A 24,665-nucleotide genomic window follows, 5' to 3' on the forward strand; every position below is an offset into this window, starting at 1 on the left:
CTGGTTCATCTTGAGTCACTCAGCCCGGCAGAATAGAAGCAAAGTCAATGTTCTTGATTCTGACCTCTATCTTAAAATCTTGTTAGGCTTCCGAACAGTTTGGATCAGCGTCAATGAATACTGAGAACCAGTATCCTTTGATCATTTAATTAAAGACTAAATTGGTGAGCAGGATGGTCACCCGCTTGTCTTTAAATTAATAGTTTGTTCGGCTTCACACAAAGCCTGTGTGGTTTTTATGGAAAAGTGAATGATGAAGAATGTGTCGTATCTTCCTTCCATCTGCATTATTCTTAATTTAGACGTTAAAGTGTCCCAGATGTTACACGCACCATGACGGAACATGATACTGCACTTCCTGTGCTGTGTGATATATCGCCAGATGCTTATTTACAATAACACATACATTACAGAGGATATGTGAAAAGACTGAAGAGTAAAAAAATAGTTTTTTTTACGACGTGTGGCAAATGAAATGAAATAAATTGAGCCTCTAAAATATGTGTATTGTGATTAAAATGTAAAAGCCGTGAACTGGCAAGAGGAAGAACGGCCAGAAAGAAGATAACATGTCAGCAGTAACAGAAGGATACACCAGTATCACAAGTTAACATTGTATTATCTGTGCCAGCGCATCGATACAGCAAAGCGAAAAAACATATCATGACGTATTGTCGTATCTTAATAGTGGAGATTCATCCTTGACCCCAGGAACTGTTATCTACCTTTGGTCCCATTATACCAAGTGGTGGTATATCCCTCCTATGACACACGATGACCAGAACCATTCGCTGAATAAGGCCCTGGGATATTGTCAAAAGCCTCGGAAAAAAGCCAATCAGTGAACCTTGAGTTTAGAACATTTTATCAAAGATATATCTGTATAAATATTTTTGTCGTACTAACACTCACCACACTACTTCTTGTCTTTCCATAATTGCCTTATTATTTCCATACTTCTGGTGTGGATTGTTTTCGCTTTAGACACTATGATCTATCTGACACTTTATACCAAAAGCAATTTATAACTCAAAGGAACAATTTGCACAAAGAGTCTCAAAAAAATGAAACAGAAACAAACTTTCTTTTCATGCTGGATGCAAAAAAATCAGAAGGATCATTAGTTCATATATTTGAATATTGGATTTCTATCTAAGTCAGCACTGTGGTTGTTAACATTTAATAGAATAGACTTGGGGAATTCACATTTGAATTGATACAGAATTTGTATGACTATTCTGTCTGCCAAAACGTTTCAGTAATGCCATTTAACAAGCTCTTCATGAACAACCAACCGTCATTATTCTTTCATTTGTTATAAAAGCCTCAGTCAAATAACTCGAGTTCTGCTTAAGGTGATTCTCTGCCTATTTTTTGTGACACTCACAAACTCAGATCAACATGAATTCCTAAATAGCGAACAGATGACACAAATAAATGTAGCATCATTACCCAGCACCGATCACACAGTGGGAGTCTGTTCAAAACATTAAGACAAAAGGTAATACTATGGTTATTTCCAATCCAGTAGGACGCCAGGTCTTTCCACTGATCACCATTAAAAATGGACAAAATCATTAGGGTGCTTTATTCTCCTAACACAGTCAACAGGCCTTGGGCTGAGTTAAACCCAATTATCATTTGCAGAGCAAAGGAATAATTAAAAAAGCAAGGCTTTTAAAGTGGGGCCTCCATGCTGGAAGCTGCATTTACATGTGTAATGAGGCTCAGGCCTCTCCTCCCCTTGATCCACAGACTCTTAACCACTTATAGCCCCCCTGTGCCTCTGTAACGCCGCATGCCTGCGCCTTTCTTGAACATTGTCTGGTCTGATCTCCCTCACTCCCACCTCGTTCCCTCTCCCATCTGCGAGAACCCACATTAACCTTCAGCTCCTAATCACACAGAGATGATTAGTCTTCCAGCTAAAAAAGATCATTGCTGGCTCCCAGCATTGTAAAAGAAAGGGTTTTTAATGCTCTCATTAGAGAGAAATGCAGCAAAATATTTCACGCTGTAATTACAAACCAAAACGAGGGATTCTAAAGTACATAGAGGATATGACATTCAGCTTCATAACCATGTGTATGTCTGTCTATTACATGATCTGTATATCTCCCTCTGTTTTCTTTTCTGTATATGTCAAAGGGGCATCAAATGACAATATCTGTTCATTCATTTTCTTCTCGATTTTTGAATCCCAGTTCTTTTGTCTCTTCTCTGTACAGTCTCTTTTTTGTATGTTGTTGTGAGGAGCTCTGTTGGAGTTGGCTGTCGAGATTGAATGAAAATGTGTTAGCCTTGGGTCAAAGGCTTTCTAATGCTCATTTTCAGCCTCCGGGGTTACCACTGGGGGGCATGGAGAAAACAATTTTCTCCTCCATGTTATTTTCAGAATAATATAAAAAACTGTTTTGCACTAGTTGTTGTCAGTCACTGCATCCTTACCTTTGAGAAATAGAGTGTTGTGAAGAAAGTGTTGTGGGTCCGTGGATTTGTTGCGTCTACGAGAGCTAGTGTTTGTTTTTTTTGTTTTTCTGATTAATGGCATGGCTAGAGCCTTTCTATTGGTTGGCCTTCATAGTGAATGAGCTAATCACTTGAATGAATTACTTATAGATCATATATGCACATTTCCACTCAAGCAAGACCAATAAAAGTTTAGGTAATGACTGGAAAACACCACTGAACCAAAAAAATTGCCATATAAACAGAATCCAGTTCAAGACTACTGAACGTCTCTCCGTCAATGGGTGACATTTTAAATAACAATAATCTAAGAAAATCTGATGTGCTTGCACTCTTGCCCTCGTCTTAAACCATTTGGTCTCTTGAGAGGAAAATCGAGTTGTTTGGCAAGTGTCCGATCAGAGCACATCCGGTATTCAATCGAGCACTTGCACTGGTCTGGGGGATTTGGAGCAAACAAGTTGAAGTCCCACAGCCTTAATGAATCTCTGCCATTGATAAATTGATGTATATTTTTCTCTGGCACTTTCTAAAATATCAACCACAAACTCGCCCACACCTCCAAGCACATACACACGCAAACATCCTTTGGCAATGTTGCCAAAAAGAGGAAAATCACACCGTTATTTATATGTGTAGTCACACTTTTGACTTCACGGTACAAAGAAGCAGAAGTGACATACTGTAGATATGTTGCATCGCATTACATGTCATTGAGCAGACGCTCTTATCCGGAGTGACTTACAGTGAACTAATTGGGACAGTACCCCTGGAGCAACTCGGGGTGAAGTGCCTTGCTCAGGGGCGCAATGGTGGCAGCCCTGGTATTGAACTCATGACCTTCCGGTGTTCTGTTTGGAAACCAGACCACTAAACCACCACCACCACCATTTGCATGTTTCCAGGTTAGTCATGACTCATCATATGAACAATGCTTGGCTAACATAGCCCAATTCATTATTCTCTGTTACACATTCTCTCTTAATGAATTCATACAACTGGGTCACACAGTCTTAGCATAACTTATTTAACTATAACCACCTAGTGTGCATTTCAAACTCAAATAAGGATAAAGCAGGGGATAACACCAATATACTAAAACATTGAAATAACTTCAATTCATATTTCACAAATGCTATGCTATGCAAATGCTTGTCAATAATTGGTTGCACAGATGCTACAATGTTCACTAGGTGTCTGAATATTAGTCAAAAAGAGACACATTCAATCTAATGTCATTGTCTTCTTATCTGAAAGAAGCGGAAGACGGATACTTAAACTGGAATTAGTACATGTCTGGACCCGATTCTGCTTGGAACTGCCCATGTTACAGTCACACATAAAAAATAATTACACTGCGGAAGCTTTTAATAAAGATTAAAGTTCATATTAGAACAAGGTTGCCCACATTTGTAAGATTTTCCATGATTCAGAGGTCAAAATCAGAGGGTTCTGCAGAGGCCTGATATGATGAAACACTTTGATGCTGCTTCCCAGGATGCACTTATTTATTCAGTAAAATAAGCAGCCAAAGGAGGAGCCCAGAGATATAAGCATCAACCAACAGATGTTTGTGTGTAAAATGAGCTTCAATTTTGTTTCAGTCCCCCAGAATGTTGTTAATCAATTTTGAAACTTGGACAAGGCACCAGCTCTTGGAAATAAGCGTAATTAAGTCAATTTTTCTTCCACCTGGAATAGATGTCAAAACATGCATATGCCTCTGGACTTTGCACACCTCATCTGGCCTTTGTGAAATCTGAAGTTAGAAATGGTTATTGTTGCTTTGTTCGGTGTCTAGCCTTTGTTTTTTTTAACCTTCGTTATAGGTCTGCTACGCTGGCAGAATTAATTAGTGCAAACACAACACCTGTTATTCTTCAACTGAATCAACTGTCAAATTGAATGGCTCGAGATTGAAAGCTATTCACACACGAGTGGTCTTTTAGTTCCATGTTGCCATTGCACATCAGCTAAAACCCACTCATGAGGCATTATGAGTATCACCTGATTGATAGCAGGGCTTGATTTTGACTAATTATAAGTAAACAGGCATTTTATTTTATACCTAAATTGTTCAATCAAGCTGTCAGTGGAACAAGGCATATGTGGTGTTTTCTATTGGTGATGGTTTTTCATTATTATTTACTGATGTGTCACGAGTCATGTGTTATTTTGTTCTTCTTTGTGTATGTGTGTGTCTGCATTCCGTTGTAGGGACCATAAGCTGTTTTTACGGCGACGTTGTGGGGACTCACCTCCCATGTGGGGACCTTTCCCCCACATAACCATCAACGCATCCATCTTATCCATCTTGCCTGTCAGCCTCTCCGTCCTTCTCAATCGAATCTGCTTGTTTACCACAAATGATATCGTAAACACAGAACAATACATGCCTGTCCTGGAGCGGACGCATGCTATAATGATACAAAGACATGCATGCGCACACCCACACACATGCTGTATACACACACAGGCTTCATCTTCACACTCTTAATATGTCAGATCAACCCCTGGTTTAATACGCTAATGAGGAGCGTTCCATTGTCTCCCGTTGTACGCTGTGTTATCACCCAGTCTCGTTCATGGAGTGTCAGCTCCTTGGCTCAGGTCTAGCTTTCGGTGGAACCACAGAGAAAATCAGATTAACCTAAGCCTTTTAACTGCGGTTGGGTTTGATCCCATTTGAGAGTTGGCAACACAAGCTATTTTGTTTGTGTTTAGGTGGAGTATGCATGTGGAGGGAGGATGAAGGGTTGGCAAGAGAAGTAAATAAAAAAAAAATGGCTAAGAAGCTTTTGCTTGTGGACAGGGTTCAGGCCAGGGCCATGACACAAAGTGTTAAATAGCTTCTCACCTTTTATTAACATGGCCTTCTAGAGATCTTATGTAAATAGATGTTCAGGGACAGAAAGGAGAGAAACAAATAAAGTGACTTCACAATAACACATAATGAGAGAGATAAATGCAAAGAAAAAGTCACACGGTAATTACAGATTGGATTTGCACTTCTATCATAATGTAGAAAACAAGCGCACAACCAAGCCAAAAAGGCATGCACTCTTAATCAATTTCTGGAGCATCAGTTACAGAGCATCTCCACATATATTTCTGTCAACCTTTTTCTTTAATGTGCCGTTTTGATTCGTGCATAAAAAAAACGTGTGTAGAAATGCTAGAATTCTTTTAAAAAGAAAACATTTTGCAGAAACTTTTCTTCAGGTCTGTTCAGATTTGTTCCTGTATCTGGAATATTCTTAGGATTCCACTGGACGGGAGTTCTCGTCTCATTAGCAATGACATAAAGCAGAAAGGGCATCCTAGTGGTTTTTGCCTTTGGCCTTGAAACTCTCTCATACGGCCCCTGTTTGCAACACACACATTTGAACTTCTATGCTCTCGAGGACACTCATTGATGTAATGTATTCCCTGGCCCCTGACTTTAAACCTCCCAAATAACCCAGCCCTGCCCCCAGCCTTTGCACAGCTGTAATAATGAGGACTGACCATTACAACTTTCCAAACATGTTGTAACTGTAAGGCTTTGAAAAGGAAAAGTGTGATGATTCACAATGAGCACCTTTTGGTGGCTATTCGTGTGCTCTCCATGCCGGACACGAGCCTCGTGTCTAAAGCTGTCATATTATATTGTTCATAATTCTTTAAAACAAATGTTTAAATGTTATACACTTTGAATCAATGCTTCAGTCAATCTTGTAAATACAATAATGACCATAACATTTGGATGTAGATCCATAAGAAGCAAATATAAATGCATCTTATTGCAAGTAGATCTACATAAACAAAAATGGAGCAATTCAGTGAAAAATAATAAATTGTTAGATTAATGGCCTTAAAGGTTTTAGGACGTGATGCAGTTTAACTAAAGTATGATCATTCAGCCATGTATTGTACGAGACAACAATCTTATAAGTCTTAGCTCAGTGATTATAGTTCACCAGATATAAATCCTCTCTTGATTTCTACCGTTCTGGATTAATTTTCCTGATTTTCCCATTTTCCCAATCTGCAGCACCTTACTGAATGACACGTGAACACAATCTTCGCCTCTCAGCCCATTCCTCGCCCACCTCGTGCTATTTATCTGACGGAATCTAGAGGAAACGGATATCATATAGTGCCATGTGTGCATAAAAAAAACAGTCTGGGTGGAAAGCCAATGCTAAGTATGCCCTGAGGTAACGGAGGCCTGTCAGCTCTGCCGTGTTGTCTCACAGTGGGTCACTGCGACAGATCCCCTCAGTTTGGCCAGGTAACCGCCGACTTCCAACCTTTTGGGAGAGTCAGTTTGAAATAGCTAAATGTTAAGCCTGTCTGAAACTTACACACACGTCACATCACATACACGTGACCACAACAATTATTAACCTCACGGACACACCGACAGACTACTGACACAAACGTACAGGCACACATAAGACATACAACAGAAGTGAGAAAAATAAGAAGCAAACCAACGCAGACGAGGACAAAAAGCCAGACAGACTCACAGTTTTGCCAGACAGTATTTCATGAGTAGGAGTGAGTCATCTGTTCTACTCACCAAATGCCTCTTCCTTTTTATCTCTCAATGTTAACATTGAATCAGACAAACCAGCAAACTCCAGCTTTCCTGCAATATCTTTTTACAATGTCTCTCTTCATCTCAGTGTTTACGGCAAAAAGGTCTTTGTGCGTTAGACGGAATTTGATGCAGACCTTTCGCAGTTGCAAGGTGGAAATTCCTCAAATCTAAATGATGTTTATAAGTGCAATGCAAAAGGTCACACAAGAAGATTTTCTGATATGGATCAAAACATTAAGAGAAAAATAAGTGTAGCCAATCCTAGCAGGTTTCGGTATCTAAAACAACATCATCCCACTTATGTCTTTGTGATTCAATGTAAAAAAACAATCACCATTTCTGTCATTTTCCTGCAGAACGCTGTTTTTTCATATACTAATTAAAAGATGCCTCAAATGATCAAAACACACTGTTCAGTATATTGCTTGTTAAAAAAAAAAATGTAATCCCATTTTAGCTCTTTTCTTTGGAGGCTGTGACCTAAAAGAAATATATAAAAGCAGCCATTATTTCATCCTCTAATTGAATCGAGTTCAGAGCAATGCATTGAGACATGTAATGCTCCACTGGACACCATGAGGCGGCTTTTTACCACTGAAAATAATGGATGTGTTTGAAAACACACCTCCGACGCTTATAGTGCTCTCTCTCTCTCTCTCTCAGCTCATTTCAAGTAGTTGTGTGTTTGTTTATTTATTTATTCATTACCTCCCCGATGCCATCGTGAAATGGTTGATTTCTGCTGCAAATGAGAAAGCCTCCTCCCTCTCACAACCTTGACCTTTTTAGACACCTCTCGTGCAGATGGGATGCACTTTTGGGAAAGTCTCTCCTTCTAGCTTTTCCAGAGATGCAAGAGATTTAAGGGGGTCATGAAAGGGGACTGCTAGATAGAAATCTAATTAGGTGATTGTGCTTGAGGGAGCTTCGCTCGCTGCTCGATAAACTCCCACACGCTCGCTCTGCTCCTCTCATTTCCCTCCCTCGCTTCGCTTTCTATCTCTCCCTCAGCAGTTTGCACTCAACCCGAGGCGCCGCCTGAGAGTCCCCCTGCTGAGGGCACAGTCACAGGACACAGATCATAACTCACTTAATACATCTTCACTACTTCTTCAAAGAAATGAGTAGATGCATCTCTGAGCTGATAACACATATTTTACTTTGGGTGTCTTCTCTGTCGCTCATTATTCTTTTACCTTCAGACTGAAACAAACTTGAAAGAGCTCTAAAGAATGATGAGAAGATAAGACCAGGCTGCTTTGACATGCAGCACACTCAGTTGGATTCCTTATAGATCACTGTGGATTAACTGGATGCATGGCGGTCTTTGAAATAATTAAACTAGATTTACTGCATCATGTGGTTTTAAGTTGTACATTAGTCTTGCTGTGGTGTGGCAGCTTTTGCAACCCTGTCTCCTTCAATTATCATAACAGCTTGTGTTGTAATGTGTAACACTGGTCATAGCACATACTAGCACACCATACAGACAGAGGAGGAAGTCATGGAAGTGTAGTCAGGATATGATGGTGTTGGCCTACTGGTCTGACCAGAAGGTTGTGAGTTCAACACCAGGGCTCGCTCTGGATAAGAGCGTCTGCTAAATGACCTGTAATGTAATGTCATGTAATACCAACCCAGGTAGAAAATGGGAGACACTGCTGCACCTTGCTTCTGGGATACAAGACAGGTATCCTGACCCGTACCAACAACTGTCGGTGTCTTAACTTAAAGTTAGTACATGGGTTGCCCTCTCTACTAGGTGAGCTACCGGGGCACCGACTTTAAGGAAATGTGATTAAAATATATTTTCTAGCACCTCTAAGACTCAATAATTACCATGGCATATATTATTTGTTTAATTCGTACAAAAACGGGAAGTTATGTACCTGACTATTTCTTTGCTTTGAGCAGTCGCCAGTCTGCCAGCAGAGACTCCAGGCACTTACATAACTCACCCTGGCTGAGAAACAGTGAATGTGCCCTTTTCAAATGTACAGTTTTTGTACGAATTAAACAAACAAAATACGACATGTTAATAAGTGAGCTTTAGAGCGGCTTGCAGGCTAGTTTTAAAACAGTAAAACAGAGCCAGGCTAGCTGTTTCCAGTCTTTGTGCTAAGCTAAGCTAAGGCTACAGCCTATCATTAAATATACAGATATGAGAGGGGTACTAATCTCTGGTAGAGAGCCAGAAAGCATGTGAATGTATTTCCTAAAACGTTGAACTATTCCTTTGTAAAGAATGTTTTTTGAATAGCATTAACACATCATTATACTTTGCAATTCAATAATATTTTACCAAGTCTGCACAGGGGTGTACACTTGTGTCCCTATTTGTATCCCAAACATCAGATGTGTACATGCACCCCATCGACTGCTGTTGTGTTGTCTATCACAGAATGCAGCAGACACGTAGCACAGATGGCAAATGTCACTTTTGTCAATAACACAACAATTGTTTTTTGTCCTGTGTGCTGCAACTGACTTTTTTTGGAAGCTCAGTTTCTTTCCTGTCTGTTTAACACATTTTTAGCTCATTGATTTGTTTATTATCAAGTTCATCCCACTCCTTTACAAGTGACTGTATCATTCTGTCTACCGCACACACAGTCGGCTGTTCCCATTTGCCTGTTCTTATTCTACACAAAGGGGCTTTCTTAAGCCTAAGCTTTCTTAAAAGCTATTTCCTCTGAATGTAAACAGTTCATAAATAATCAACTTAAATAACCAACATCCATCAATGAGTTGCATTTGGAGGATTCGAAACACATCCAAGCAGGTCAGGAGGCTCATGGAGAGATTTTTCCATTATAAAAAGTGTACTTAATAAAACATGAATATAAAAAGTGTGAATAGTAGGAAAAAAAGACTGAGCGAGGCAATCTTTATTACACCCACCACTGGCTTTTTTCCATTTTGTTGAACCATGTAAAAAGGCCCCTGATAAATTAATAAATGTTGACTTAGAAATCCATGAAATCCAAAACATTGTTGATAGTTAGTCGTGAGGTTTCTAACAGAATGTCCAAATAAATGTTTCTTTAAGTCACCCATACCTCTGTTTCTCTCTCTCTCTCACACACACACACACACACACACACACACACACACACACACACACACACACACACACACACACACACATACACGCACAGTTATGGATTCGCAGTGACTCACATGACAAACAACCCCCAGAACTATTGTTAGGAGACGTTTCTCAGAAAGATTGAAGCAAGGTGTTCGATGCCTATAATTCCTTTGCCTGGTCTCGCAAAACCTTACGGTACCAGATAAGATCGGGGGAAATATATCAAACCATTACTCAGAAGTTACAAACGCAGTCTCCTCTTTAAGGGGAAGGATACTTGTAAAATGTTAAACATGGATTTGTTTATGCAACGGAACTCTTCTTCTTCTTTCTGTCTCTTCCACTTCATCTCTCTGCCTATTCAACCTGCTCTTTCTATTCATCACTGTGATTTCCTTTTCCTCTGATTCCTATGTGCTTTGCATTAATCTTCTCCAAAGTGTTTCCCTCTCATGCTTGTCCTTTTTGAAAAAAATATGTCCCTCATTTTTCATCCACCTGCAAATTGATTATTCAAACAACAATACTGTAGATATACTCCACACCTTTCTGGCATATAAAGACATTTGCTTTATTGTGCAACTTTAAAGCTCATGTTGCCTGACTGTGCAAGACAGCCTCATTCATTTATAGCAATGCACAAAACTTTGAATTATGAGCCTGAGCAGTGGCTTTGCATCGCTGTGACTAAGCTACTGCCGAGCACACTTCCGGGCCGCAATTGTACTTTCACAATAAACAGCTCCTCAGCATTGACGTTGCATCACAGACCCAGAACAGGCTTAGTCATACCCACAGCTCAGGGAGGTTGTTTGGGATAATATGGCTTACTTTGTAATTACAAAACGCTACGGCGTGATTTCAGGGTAAATCACACGCTTCGTCCTTGGCGTGCCGCAAATTCTGCACTCGAGAAGCAAACAGAAACACATGGAAACGAACCAGGAACTACTGCCTGTATTCTTATAAAGGTGGTTATCTAAGGAAACAAACATCATAACATGTCATCTCAAATCAAACCCACGATCCAGATCGCTATAGTTTTTATAGTCTGTCAAGGCTTTTATTGCTTTTTGAAAGTGAGGCTCACTCATAGCTTTCCAGATTACAAAATGCATGTGAAGGTGCATTTAGTGCGTGTCCAACTCCACCTTTGATAGTTAAACAGCGCATAATCTGGGAGCAAAGTGAGGTGCAAAGCGCTAAGGGGTTGTATTTATTAATAATAATAATAATAATAATAATAATAATAATAATAATAATAATAATAATAATAATAATAATAATAATAATAATAATAAGCTTTATTTGTATGGCACCTTTCATACAAGAATTGCAGCCCAAAGTGCTTCCCAGCAAAAACATAAAAATGAGTACAAAGTTAGACAGAATAAGAGCATTTACAATAATCACAGTGTTGATTGAAATAGGTTTAAAAATAGTATGAACTAAATGTTTTAAACTATCAGAGCCACATTTTGAAAGCATGAGATCAACAATGGGCCCCTGTGGCCTTTAATCACTTTAGTCTCTTAATTATTCACCTGTCCAAATGAGCATTTGGATGAGCAGTGCTGCACGTCCCTCTGTGTGTCACAAGCAGAGTGTATGCGAGTTGTGTTCCCGCCTATGCAGACTCATCTTACTATCTGAATAATAAATCCCTTATAAAAAGCAGGGAAATACTGCGCCATTGACTTTACACCAGGTATTTGTTGGTCAATGGAGCGATCACTTTCTGCTGCCACATGAAGCAATGCTGACCACACCTCATTTTAAGAGCAGCACGCCCACGCGTGCAGATGGGCACACGTACATTTGCTTTCCAAAACAACATGTGAGAAAACCAATCTATTTCTTTGTAGCATGGAAGCGTCATATTTTACACCAACAAATATTACTCACAGAATAACAGGTATTGTTTCCACAGTGCTGTAGGTGTACAACATCAGCTCTTAAAACAGTAGTTGTTAAAAAATCAAGAAAAACCCAATCTGAAATGAACGGATCCTTTATTTAAACAGAACAAAAATAATCTTTGAAATATTCTCATGCAAAATGAAAATACACTTTTCTCAGAATAGAATAGCTTTTGATAGCTCAAGGCAAGCAAGTATCATCCAAAGCACAATGTGACTCATAGATGTGAAACATTACATTACATTACAGTTATTTTAGATGACGCTTTTGTCCAAAGCGACTCACAATCATGATACAACTCCGATCAGCAAGAATCCATTAGCTTCACATAAGTGTAATCCTTTAAATGCAGAACAATAGCTTTGAATAAGCCAAACAAATGTAAGTGCAACATACAGAAACAATAGAATACAAAATTCAACCATTAGCTTCAAATAAGCCAAACCAATGTCAGTGCAACATACAAAAGATACATGAAACTCTCATTCATCAGCGTGTGGTTTGATGCCAGCTGCAGACTCAGAGGATGAGAGGAGGATGAATTGTCACCGAGAGGCCTGTGTTAAGGTGAACGGATCTCCAGGGGCTGTTTGATGTCTGTTCAGCTCACAGTGAATCATATCTCACCTTATTGTATCCACACAGAGTTCTCAAAATTGTATCACAGTTGAGTTGTATCTCTGAATGTGGATCACTATTATTATACAGCATTAGATGGAAGCACTACACCCTCACTGAGTCTCAAGTCTTTATTCTCTCTTTCTCTGCACATTTGCATTTAGTCTTTGCTCTTTCTTAGAGCGAATAAGGCAGCCTCACAGAATACCTCGGTCCTTTTCTGTTTCAATAAAATACTTTTTAGTGTGGCCGTTTTATAATAGTTTTGCATTTTCTAACATTAAGAAAAAAAATGATGTTGCTGTGTCAACTTTCTGGAGAAAGACGTTTTTATCTCTTTGTGAATGTAGCCCTTTTGAACTGCACTTTCACAGGAAGCGTTCTGAGTCTGTTGCATCCGAGTACACTCGCTCTACCTCACTCCCTCCCTCATGAAAGAGCCATTTGAAATGTAAAGTGTAATGTGCTTTTCATATTCATGTTCTTGTTCCCGTTGAGTGGATCTGACCTCTGTTTCTTTTCTTTCTTGTCCTTTTCTTTGCTTCTCTGCTTTGGTTGCTTCTCTATGATGTTTTAGCTAATTCACACCATCAGTGTGGTCGATAGAGACGAGCCACAAACTGGACATCGCTTCTACTTCACCCTGGCCCCTGAAGCCTCCAGCAATCGACACTTCACCCTGTGGGATGTCAAAGGTGAGAGAGCAAAGGTCCTACATAACATTGCATTACATTACAGGTAATTTAGAAGACGCTCTTATCCAGAGCGACTTACAGTAAACTAACTACAGGGACGTCTCCCTGGAGCAACTCGGGGTTAAGTACCTTGCTCAGGGGCACCATGGTGGTAGCTCCTGGTTATTGAACTCAAAACCATTTGGTGTTGTATTTGAAACCGTACCACTAGGCCATCACCGCATATTTGGGTAGCTCTGCTGATGACATTATCAGCACAATTAAATGTTCAGGGTATACGGGTACAAGCAGGATTGTGTAAGACCGGTTGTTATATGTTTTGAGTGGGTGTGCACGCATTTTAAATGTGCACAGGTGCATTAAGACTTTACTTGACTGACAAATATTCAAGATGGTGATGAAGCTCCTAAAGATGAAAGAGTTTCAGATGGTCTCTCTATTTCCCTGAGTGATTGGCAATGTGAGAGTTTGGTGAAATGCTTCAGGGCATTTTGCAAATATAGACCTTGAGACAAAATTGAGTTAGTTTAAAATACCGCCGCTCCATAAAACTTTGGAATTATTGGTGACTACTTTGACAGTGTCATAGTTCATTCAGGCGCCAGATGGTTGACGTTTTTTAATATAAGACAATTCAATGACTACACTGCCGGTAGATTTTGACAATCGCAGGAGGCTTTCAAAAAGTAAAGCGGAATAGTATATTTTTTCTGTGGCTTGGCATTCACCTGATTATCAGAACCAATTATTTATGGATAAACAACACCTGTTCCTGTCCTCTTAGTCTTAGCAGAGTAATAATATTAGAACATATTACATGCCATTGCAATGTTGACAGCATCACTAAGCTGACTTGTTATATTTCTTACGTTTTAGTTTATTTATTTTTTAAACACGTTAACATCCTTTCTTGATTCCTCTTACATAGAATGTCAACAGTTTACATCATTTTCTCAAGTGTCATCATGAAAATTGTGTAAAAACACAACATTTATACGTATCTGCACAATGTAAGGAAACATTAAAATCACTGTGATGACTTTGCTTCGTCAGGAAGGTGGTTTTTTTTCCATGCTTGTCCGTGTTTTTGCAAATGCACTTGCAGATCCCTCGTTTAGAGATGTGTAGCAAAGTGAATGTGACATCTGGCTAAATCAAGATTGATCTGACACCAGGAAAATGTCAGGGGAGCAGCCCTAGCAAGGGAAATGTCACTGCGTGACCGCAGAGAGGCCTGCCGCAGTCCCGCTCGCATGCATGTGAATGAATACACACATTGCGTAAAGTACACAAGTACTGTATATACACAGTATGACGGGCAGGAAGTAGTTTGACCCTCTGGCTCTTTTGTTCTCACACAAATACGCACACACAAACAAACACCATCATGCAGACCATCAGTGTCCTATTCCCTCTGTTTTATGTGTGTGTGTGTGTGTGTGTGTGTGTGTGTTTGAATGTGTGTGTTTGAGTGGAAGATACATGTACTCTTGAACACAAAACAGTACTACAGACCCTATATATTTTGGTAAAAGACAAACAAAACCCAGCACAGATTTGTGATCCTCCCACCTCTCTGTTTCCCACTCTGGTGTCTCTTTCCATTGACACATTTGTCAACCTGTCAGTTTCAATCTGTCACTTCTTCTTTTCCCCATCATGGCCTCACATTGTGTTCTGTCTCCAAGCCTTGACACACAATGATGAAAAGGTTTTGTTTTCCCCCATGTTGCTAAACTCTTTTAAGTCATTGCTGGCAGTCTGTAGAGCAACACCTCATCTTTACCAAATACAATGTTCTGTTACGTGACAAACTGACATCATGTTACCTGGAAAATGTCCCACATCATGCTTAAGAAGAAGTCCCATATGACATGAAGCTGAAGAAAAAAACTAACTTTTTAGTAGAGTACTTTTCCTGGTGTCATTTTTGAAAGTTTTTGTGTTCCTTATTTTATCTTGCTATGGGTTGGTCAGTCAGTGACAAACATTCAGAAACCTTTTTCACACACACTCACTGTGGGACACATTCATAAAGTATGAATTACAATGCTAAATGTGATACAACATCCAGGAGAAGCACCTTTTTTTTGGAGTACAACAGCCACACAAAGTTACTATAGTAATCCTACTGTACAAGTCTTCATGTTATTATTCGCTCAGTTTATTTAGGCTGTAATAGGATATCTTTGTGTTTCAGTAGCTGTATTTGTTCTCTATGATTTGTGCCTGTACATTAATACAAAGTAACTTTTCATATATTGTGACAGTTCAGGTTCAAGATCGTCCACTAAAGAAAAACATCCCTAACCTTGATCACATACTTCTGAATACACATGCAAACACTTATGGGATGGATTACCTCCATTTTTGTTACAGATATTCATGGTCCTTAAAGGATGAATTCAAATTACTTTGGTGATCCACTGACTTCTTCCAGCGTCACCAGTAGTTCAACATTTCATTTGTTTCAATGATAAAATACCTGCAAAACTGAGGACAATCGCATCCGCCTCAGCTGTACTTTGGGTTTATTGCTAATAAGCAAATATTAGGATTCTGAACTTAAATGAAGAGCATGGGAAAACATAATACCTGCTAGACAATAGCACGGTAGCATTGTCATTGTGAGCATGCTGACATTAGCATTTATTGTACTACAGCCTCACAAATCAGCTGACATGGCTGTAAACTCTTTGTATTGTTTATTAACCATTGCAAACATTTTCAGCCTCCCAAAAAGGGTCATCACGCTTGTGTCGGTTAGTTTAGAGGACTTTAAAGTTCATGTCCCGACAAACAACAATGACTTAATGAACTACTTTGGGATAAAGGTGGATGTTCTGATCAAACGTTTTTAAATGCATCGGTTTTGATTCAAAACTACACAAGATGCCTCAGTCCAGATGTATTTAGATGTGCAGGAGAAAGCTCTGTAAAAGTCAAAAGGACAAACTCAGGGACGTAACGTTCCCATACATAAACAGTAATATGAAGATTGTTCTACATGTGCCAGAGGAGCTCTAGGGCGACATGGATAACGGTGATATATGCTCTGGAAGATGGATTGCTTGGTATCCACAATTCTACCCGCAAAGCTTCTGACTCTATTTGTCAAAGCCTCTTCCTGTATTCCGTGTTACATTCATCTATGTCTCCTGGACAGGACTCATATACACACCGGTGAAGTTTAATTACAAACAGTGGCTCTCACTCATTTTCTCTCCTGTATTAATATAATAAATAAACATGATAAATGTTAATAGCACAAAAGCAGTTCTCTTCTCCAGTGAAATCATTCAACCCCAAGTTAAACTTGACAATGCTGACAACCTTCGTCTGGAGTCCTTGAAGTATGCATTCTGGCAAATGATTTATTCAGATGTAAAACAAGGAGGGTGCTTTTCTGTCTTCTTTTTTGATTTTCATTTGACCATTTCTTGAGGAAGATATTTTCATTATTATCTTTGGCAATCTGATCAAGTGTTAAGTCTTGAAAACCATGCATTGTCCTGACATTTTAGTAAGGTCAAACAGGCCGGCATAATCAACATTTTCGTCTTCCATCAGTGGCCTACAGTGTTCACGGAGTTCAAAGGAGAAAAAAATAAAAGCAATACAAGCTTTCACGAGATGGAGTTTCATCAGTTCCTCAGCAGCCTTGTAAAAAGCAGACGTCAGTGAGCAGGCAAAGTGGTTTTATTCTTCAAATGTTATGTCGCTCATGTGTAATTCTCTGCTTTACCTTGTCTCTCTAAACCCCCCACCCCTGACACGCTCCCACCGCCCACCCAGACAACACAGCTGGAATCCGGACCCAGCGGTCAGGCTTTAACCGCCATGAGCAGAATGTGTACTTCCTGCCTATCCTGGTGGTTGACAGCGGGCCTCCCTCCCTCAGCTCCACAGGCACCCTGACCATTCATGTCTGTGGCTGCGACACAGGTGAGAGCCACTGCACCATTATTAACATTATCATCACTGTCACCTTCATCAGCAGCAGCAGCAGCAGAAGCAGCAGTGCTAAAAAAAAGGTCATCTACATGCCATTGGTTTGCAAGCAGTTGTTATCAGCTTATATTTGTGGAAAACACAAGGCCACAAATATGCAGACAAATGGCGTCCGACAGAGTGCAAATATATGCATGATAAAAATCCTTGTATACTGAAGTGACTCATAACTGGTGTTGAATCTATACAGTAAAATGCTATTCTTTTTCTTTTTCAACACAGAGGGAGCCATCCAGTCCTGCAATGCCACAGCGTATGTAATGAGTGCTGCTCTCAGCCCTGGGGCACTTATAGCACTACTGGTCTGCATGCTCATCCTCATAGGTAAGCACATGGATGTACTCATTTATGTATGAGGAGATACATGTAGGGGTGTATGATGGATTGCTAGAGCGATGGATAAGCACAGCATATTAGCATTGCTTTGTGGGGGTCATTGCTAAGTTCAACCACTATAGTCTGTGTAGTGGGACAAGGCAAGATTGAGGGCTGCAGCCAAAGAAGCGATTCCATGTCTGCCGCTCATAAAATCATGCAACCAAGCATGTGCCTTTTTAATCTTTTAATGGATTGAACACTTTTAGAAGTTATATATATTTCACGAATGAAATTGCACATGCAGTGGCAGAAAATTACATAAAAACAAGTTCAATTTTTTATCTGTCTTTCGTGAGCGTCTTTCCTCTTGGACATTTCATTGCTACTTTTCTCAAAGGAAAGCTTTTGTTCAAACAGGAGCACGGATGGTGCCTGGGCCGCATGAATGAAATCAAGCCACTTTGGTCGTTGGAACGCAGACGAGGATGGAAAAAATGGGAGTAAAGTGGAGGGGGTTTAGAGAGAGAGCAGTCAAAAGAGCTGCCTCAGCCCTTCTGTACCTCTGGAACAGCAGGCTTTAAATAGATGAAGCTTTCCAGACATTCTCTGATTTTTATACACACACACACATGCATACACTAACATACAAATGCATGCACACGCTCACCCTCTCAGCGCCCGAATACTTTGAGTATTGTCATATCTGAAAATTTTATGAGTAAGCTTCATGTTCCCATCCCCCCGCTGTACGTCTCAGCATCCCACTCCTCAGTGACAGAAAGAAACGACAATGCTGTCACGGTGTTTTGTCTCCCCCGCTCGCGCCAATACGGATACATCGTGCAGGCAGTGAATGATGGATGATGTGACACCAGGCAGCTTTAACTGTGACTAACATTGCTATCTATTTCTTTTAAGAGCTTTTCTAATGAGAGTTGTTAAAACTCTGTCTCCATTAACCAAACCATCTACTGCTGTGAACTTCAAAAGCAGAGCATCAATTATTCATCGTGGTTTTAAAAGCCTCAACAAAAATGTTATGTACAAATCTGAGGCAACCTCTGCTTGCCTTTTTTAAAAACTAAAACTGTGTTTGCAGTGTATCGTGGTTTTGGTGTTTTGGGTTGGATGACATCCCCTCAAAGGCTGTTGGAGTTGAAAACAATTCTCTGGCCTTTCAACTTGTGGAAAGCTAGATGCTGCTGGAAAGTAGAGTTATGTGGTGCAAATAAATGTTTCCATTGCAGCCTTGGTGATTCGGATACAAATATACACTATGCAAAGTAACCAAAGTGCCAAAGACGATGATCCATAACTATTATTTCATGTTTTGTGCCGTTTTGCTTCCACTAATGAAACGATGCAATGTTGACTCCACTAGTGTCAGTGACTCAGTCCGTGCCACTTTGAGTGACTGATACTGATTGGTACAAAATGGGACGAACACGCCTCATCAAAGCTCTGAAAGACAGGCTACGTCGGAGTGCCCGGCTACTGCCAGTCATCATCTGGACAGTACAATCTCAGGGCTGCAGGGTAACAGACGTATGAGCAGTGTTTTCACAACTATCATGTGGTGTGAATAACAGGCAGCAATCTTATCGACTGCACATTGCTCAACTCTTTTTTTTATTCCTGCTATAAAATGTACTTTACCATATATGTGCGCACGCACACACACACACACACACACACACACACACACACACACACACACACATATTCACACAGTGTGTGGCTGCTCGTGCATGCTAAGCACACATCCACATGCTTAGACAAATCACTCCTCACATATTAAGTGCATTGCAATCCGTTCTCTCAATGTGCCATTACTGTTTGCTCCTTGTGTTCTCACACACACACACACACACACACACACCCACCCTCCCCCCGCCCACACACAGCGTCTACCTAACCAGCCAGTACTCCCTCTCTCCAGAGGCTAGACCACCTCTATTACATCAATTGTTGGATGATGAGAAAAATGAAAACAAATCTCTGCCTAATTACCTTACAAACAAACAGTCCCTCCATCAGTTCATTTATAGACCTGATGTGATGAATCCATTTCACTGCGTCGCAGCATCTGCATGCATCCATTCCAATTACCTCCCATCTGCTTGTGATGAACTCCTGGGTGGGGGCAACCAGCACAGCCCAAGGGTAAATTAACCGTCTTGTCAGGAACGCTTATCACAACATCTGTACACATGGGAACCAGCGTACATATATAGGAGGCAGCTATACACAGGTATATTATGCCTCCTACTAAAGTAAATTCTGTACACGGTGTTGTATTAACATTGCCTGACGCATGCGTATCTCCAATTGAATAAATAAGTTTCCAATAGCATACTGTTTAAGCAGCGGTGACACTCACACGTTATCAGTGAGGAAGTGTGTTTCAGAAGTGCGGTTATCTGATCACCTTCAGAGTAAACTGCCACTTGCTGTCACTCCTTCACTACCAGTTACTGAAAGAAAGCAGCTGATCTGCACATATGAGGGAGTTCACAGCGTCAAGTTTTCTACCTCTTATTATTCTCCTCATTAGTATAAATTTAGAGTAATTGTCTTAGAGCTTGTTTAGTATGCATGGCAGTGTGCGCCGCAATTTACCACAAACCATGACTGTTTCCTCAACCCAGTGGCAATTAATTTGCCCCATTCAAGGAGGGAAAGAATAAACACAATGGTTACAGACACCGCTCTCCCAATGGAGCCCAGCAAACAATGTAAGCGGAGAACGTACATTACCAGCCAGAGATACTGCATAAAATCCCCATTTCGAGATGAGCAAGGCTCTTTAGGGATGGCACAGCTCTTTAGGCAAGGAACACATAGAGTGTTTTCACTGCAAGTTATTTCTTTCAGGCCACTTACACCAAATGAAGACGATTACCAGCAGCAGCAACAAGTCATTTGTACAGATTTTGAAACAGATGTTTTGCTCTGGAGAAGGGGAAGAGGAGATGAAAGCAAAGCTGAAACCTAGGTGTTTTATAGTCACACCCTGACTTACAAGGTCACTTTGAAAGAGTGCATTTGTCCATGGGCTTTTTTTTCCCCACGCATACTAATTAATATATGTGCGTTAACATGTGTGAATTTCTTATACGCAACAGATAAAGTCATGACATTGATCTAGTTAGACTGTGAAGCGATGAGGCCATATCTCATTTTCACAATGTATGGATGGGGGTTCTGGTGGGTTCAGAGCAGCAAACAATCTGTCCCAGACGGCACCGGCCCCAGTATAATTGATAGTCTTTTTATCTCTGTGGGCTTGTAGGCATTTCTTTTAGGCAACAGGCTATCTGTTCCAGAAGATGCATGGTGCCTACTGGTTAATGATCTATCCAAATGTCCTTTCACTGGCATCTTTGTTCCCCCTGCTAAAGGGAGAAAAGGGATTCAGAAGGTCCATAGCTGACTGGCCACAGGAAACACATCCTGCTGCCAAACAAAGCTCAATAATTAAGATAGTATTTTAACATTATCATCTTTTCACCTGAGTACTACTTTTATTTTGTCACAGAAATGCATTATTAATAAGCCTGACTTTTTTTTACTCATCCATATTAATTGTTTCTCAAGCATGTATGACAATTACTTAAAAGGCAACTCAGCTTTTACTAATTCAGATGATATTGTGAAGTGCAGGAGCAGGAAAGAAAACACGTTCTGGAAAGAATCTGATTTATTTTGTTTAGTTATTCATTGTGGAGAAGGAAATTAATGAACTGATTCTACCACTGTGGATTCATACATTCTGGTCTGTAATCACTCCGTTGACTTAATTCATTATTTACTGCATAATTTTGGTGACAAATATTATGATAATGTCAGTAATTATTTTCATTTGTGTCATGCTTGTATTTGAGAGTATTGACCGCGCATTGTTTATAAATCACTGTCCACATCCTTCTTTGCTTGTTAATCAGTTGATCAAAAAGAGGTTTGATTGCAGTTTAATCATAAAACTATTACATTAAATTGTTCCCTATCTTTCTCACTCTCCCCACTGTGGATAATTCATTCATAACTGTCTATAATATGATTGTATCATCACTGAAAATGTCATTTGATGTTGCTGCAAGTCTGGGACAAATTTGGTGGTGGTTACATAGGGAAGGGTGCAGCCCCGAGGAAGGCTGATTGAGTCAGGGGGTGGATGTCTGAGCTAAGTGAGACTTGTCTAATCACACATGTAGGCAGTAATTAAAATAACTAAGCTAGCCCCATTGGTTTATCTCTGCATACAGCCTTTGTTTTCCTCTCGTTTCATTAGACTATGACGTGATCCATCTCAATTGCGTTCCCTTCTTTAATCCAGACTTAATTTTACGGGGCATTTCTTTCTCTTTGTAGGTGGTTGCCTCTGGTTTGAAGTAGCGATGGAACTAGTTTCACTCGATTTGGAAGAGTATTGATATAGAGATTGGTATCCATTAGGCCTTTTTAATCATATTTCTTGGCGAGGCCATTACTAATGTGAAAAACCAATGCTCATGCATTTGAAATGTAAAACTAGATGATACATTATCCTCCACTGCTGTGCCTTTGCCCTGACAGGTGAAATCAAAGATACAATGGAAGTAGTTAGAAACCTTTCAGTAAACAAGTGTGCATGTTTGATGTGAAGCACCATGTACACATTTAGCACACTTATTTTCTTCAGTACAGTTGTTTTTCTGTGTGTCATTATTCTTAGCATACATCAAGAGGAATTCCATCTTTGCGTGCAAGCTCTTTAAACTCAGCATGACAACTCTTAGCTACTGTGCAGCAAAGAGTTAAAGCTTTGTATTTCTAAACACTCGCTGTAATGACAGTTTATAAAATCCCTAAAATAGGAACCTGCCTTTTATTTCATCCTATTTTCAGGTTAACTAACCTTTTTATGTTGTGTTGTGCCAAAACATCAGGTTGACAACATGGGATCAAGAACCCCAAGGTTCTCTTTACAAACGTGTTAAATGAACCTGTGCATATTTTACCATGTGTGGAATTACAATCATTGTCTTTCTCTCTGTGTATCGTTATGTCTTCTTCTCCATCAGTCCTTGTCTTGCTGATCCTGACCCTGAAACGCCACAGGAAGGGCCAGAGGATGGCGGAGGATGAGGAGGACATGAGAGATAACGTCATCAAGTACAATGACGAGGGCGGAGGGGAGCAGGACACTCAGGCATACGACATGAGCGCCCTGAGGAACCTCTATGACTTCCCGGAGGCCAAGAGCTGTGACTCTGGCCTGGACATCCGCTCACTGCCGCAGTGGATACAGGCTAACCGGGTGGGTGGAGGTGGAGGTGGTGGTGGTGGTGGTGGTGGTGGTGGTGGTGGTGCAGAGGGAGCTGCAGCAGCGGCAGCAGACTTCTCCCTATTCAAAGGTTACATTCGAAAGAAGGTGGAACAGGCAGACGCCGACCTGTCGGTGCCGCCATATGACTCCTTCCAGACGTACGCCTTTGAGGGCACCAGTTCACCAGCGCTTTCACTAAGCTCCATCCACACGATGTCCACCACCTCGGAGCAGGATTTCTCCTACCTCAGCGACTGGGGACCACGTTTCAGGCAACTGGCTGGCTACTACGCTCCAGGAAACCCTGAGGAGGAAGGGTCCTAGCACAGCTTTTCATCTGCAGAGAAACTTTAAACTCATTCTTCCTCCTTCTTCTTCTCTGCCTCCTCTTCTCACCCTCTGGCACTCCTCAGAGCCAGCACTGTGTACTCCTTAAAGACAGAGCACCACCTCTTTATCTCTTGAAAGAAAATCCCTGTGTCAAACTTTGAACTCTTGTTTTTTCTTTTTTTTTTTTTTTTTTTTACACTCTTTGGTTTTCGTGAGAGTTTTCGGACTTGAGCGGGAAAGCTCTTGAGATGATACGAAGAGATATCCAGTCACCAAAATTGCCATTTAGTTTAAAGGGAGGATTTTGTCACTCCCAATTCATAAATAAGAAAGTTTATTTTAAGCTGTGATTCTGTTTTCAGAGTTTTAGAGTATCAACATTAACGTAGGTTGGGTTACTCAACGCCAAGCCAAACTGTCTGACAAACATGTATTTATTTTAGGGAATATTTAAATATTTATTTGTTTTTTATGTATTTATTTATTTATTTATTCACACCATGATTATTATGGTAACTGCTACAGTGAACTCTGCTGAAGTGCTAAAAAGAAAAGTGAGGGGAGGAGGACATTATACAAAAGAACGAGAGACAACACGGAAGAAAGAAAGACGGACTGCAGCGGCAGACGACGACAGAATATGGGCAAAGAGGTGACTTCTGGGTGATATATAAAAATGACATTCTGGAAAATATTTTTATTTATTTTCTATGACCACTTTTGTAAAATAACCAACTCAAGACTTTAATGAAAAGTAGAGGCAAAGAGGGAACAGATGGCGTGAAAGAACTGGAAAACAAAAGAGCTGGCCGTCCAGTGTGAACGGTTGAGACTGACTTACTTTTACTGTCTTTTAGTGATTTATTTTTTTTGGAGGTCACAAACTGAGGACAATTGTGTGTTAACAATTTCTTTTCTTATCCTCTCCACAGCCAATTGTACGGCAATAAGGCACAAACCGCAACAGTGATTTAAGTCTAAACAAAATGACTGTTTCATGAAATTGGCAGGTTTCCAGCATTGTCCCACAGGGAGCCAATTGTCATTCCAGGTTTTGAGTGAGAATGTGTACAATATGTTCAATTCATTTTATATCCTGAAATGTTTGATTTTGCATTTGATATTTTCTTTTCTGTGGTGGAGGGAAGGGAGAGGGGTGGGGGGGGGTGGGGGGGGGGGGGGGGGGGGGGGGGTGCTAGTGACGACAGGATGGTAGTTAATTGAAGGGGGGGGGAGAGGTTTGAGAGCAACACATGAAGAATGGACTGATTACATCCACCTGATATCCACAACCTGTTCAATGTTGACATTAACTTGCAA

General features: G+C 40.4%; 1 protein-coding gene across 1 annotated transcript in view; it reads left to right on the forward strand.

Moving 5' to 3' along the window:
- cdh22 (cadherin 22) overlaps positions 1 to 24,487 on the forward strand; it is a 67,822-nt gene extending 43,335 nt beyond the window's left edge. The window contains exons 9-12 of the mRNA XM_029432325.1: positions 13,261 to 13,378; positions 17,174 to 17,323; positions 17,612 to 17,713; positions 22,771 to 24,487. Of these exons, the coding sequence (XP_029288185.1) occupies positions 13,261 to 13,378; positions 17,174 to 17,323; positions 17,612 to 17,713; positions 22,771 to 23,339 (939 nt within the window). The 3' untranslated portion in view covers positions 23,340 to 24,487. The remainder of the gene's footprint in view (positions 1 to 13,260; positions 13,379 to 17,173; positions 17,324 to 17,611; positions 17,714 to 22,770) is intronic.
- Positions 24,488 to 24,665: the final 178 nt, after the last annotated feature.

Source organism: Cottoperca gobio, chromosome 5, assembly GCF_900634415.1.
Source record: "Cottoperca gobio chromosome 5, fCotGob3.1, whole genome shotgun sequence".
Classification (NCBI taxonomy): domain Eukaryota; kingdom Metazoa; phylum Chordata; class Actinopteri; order Perciformes; family Bovichtidae; genus Cottoperca; species Cottoperca gobio.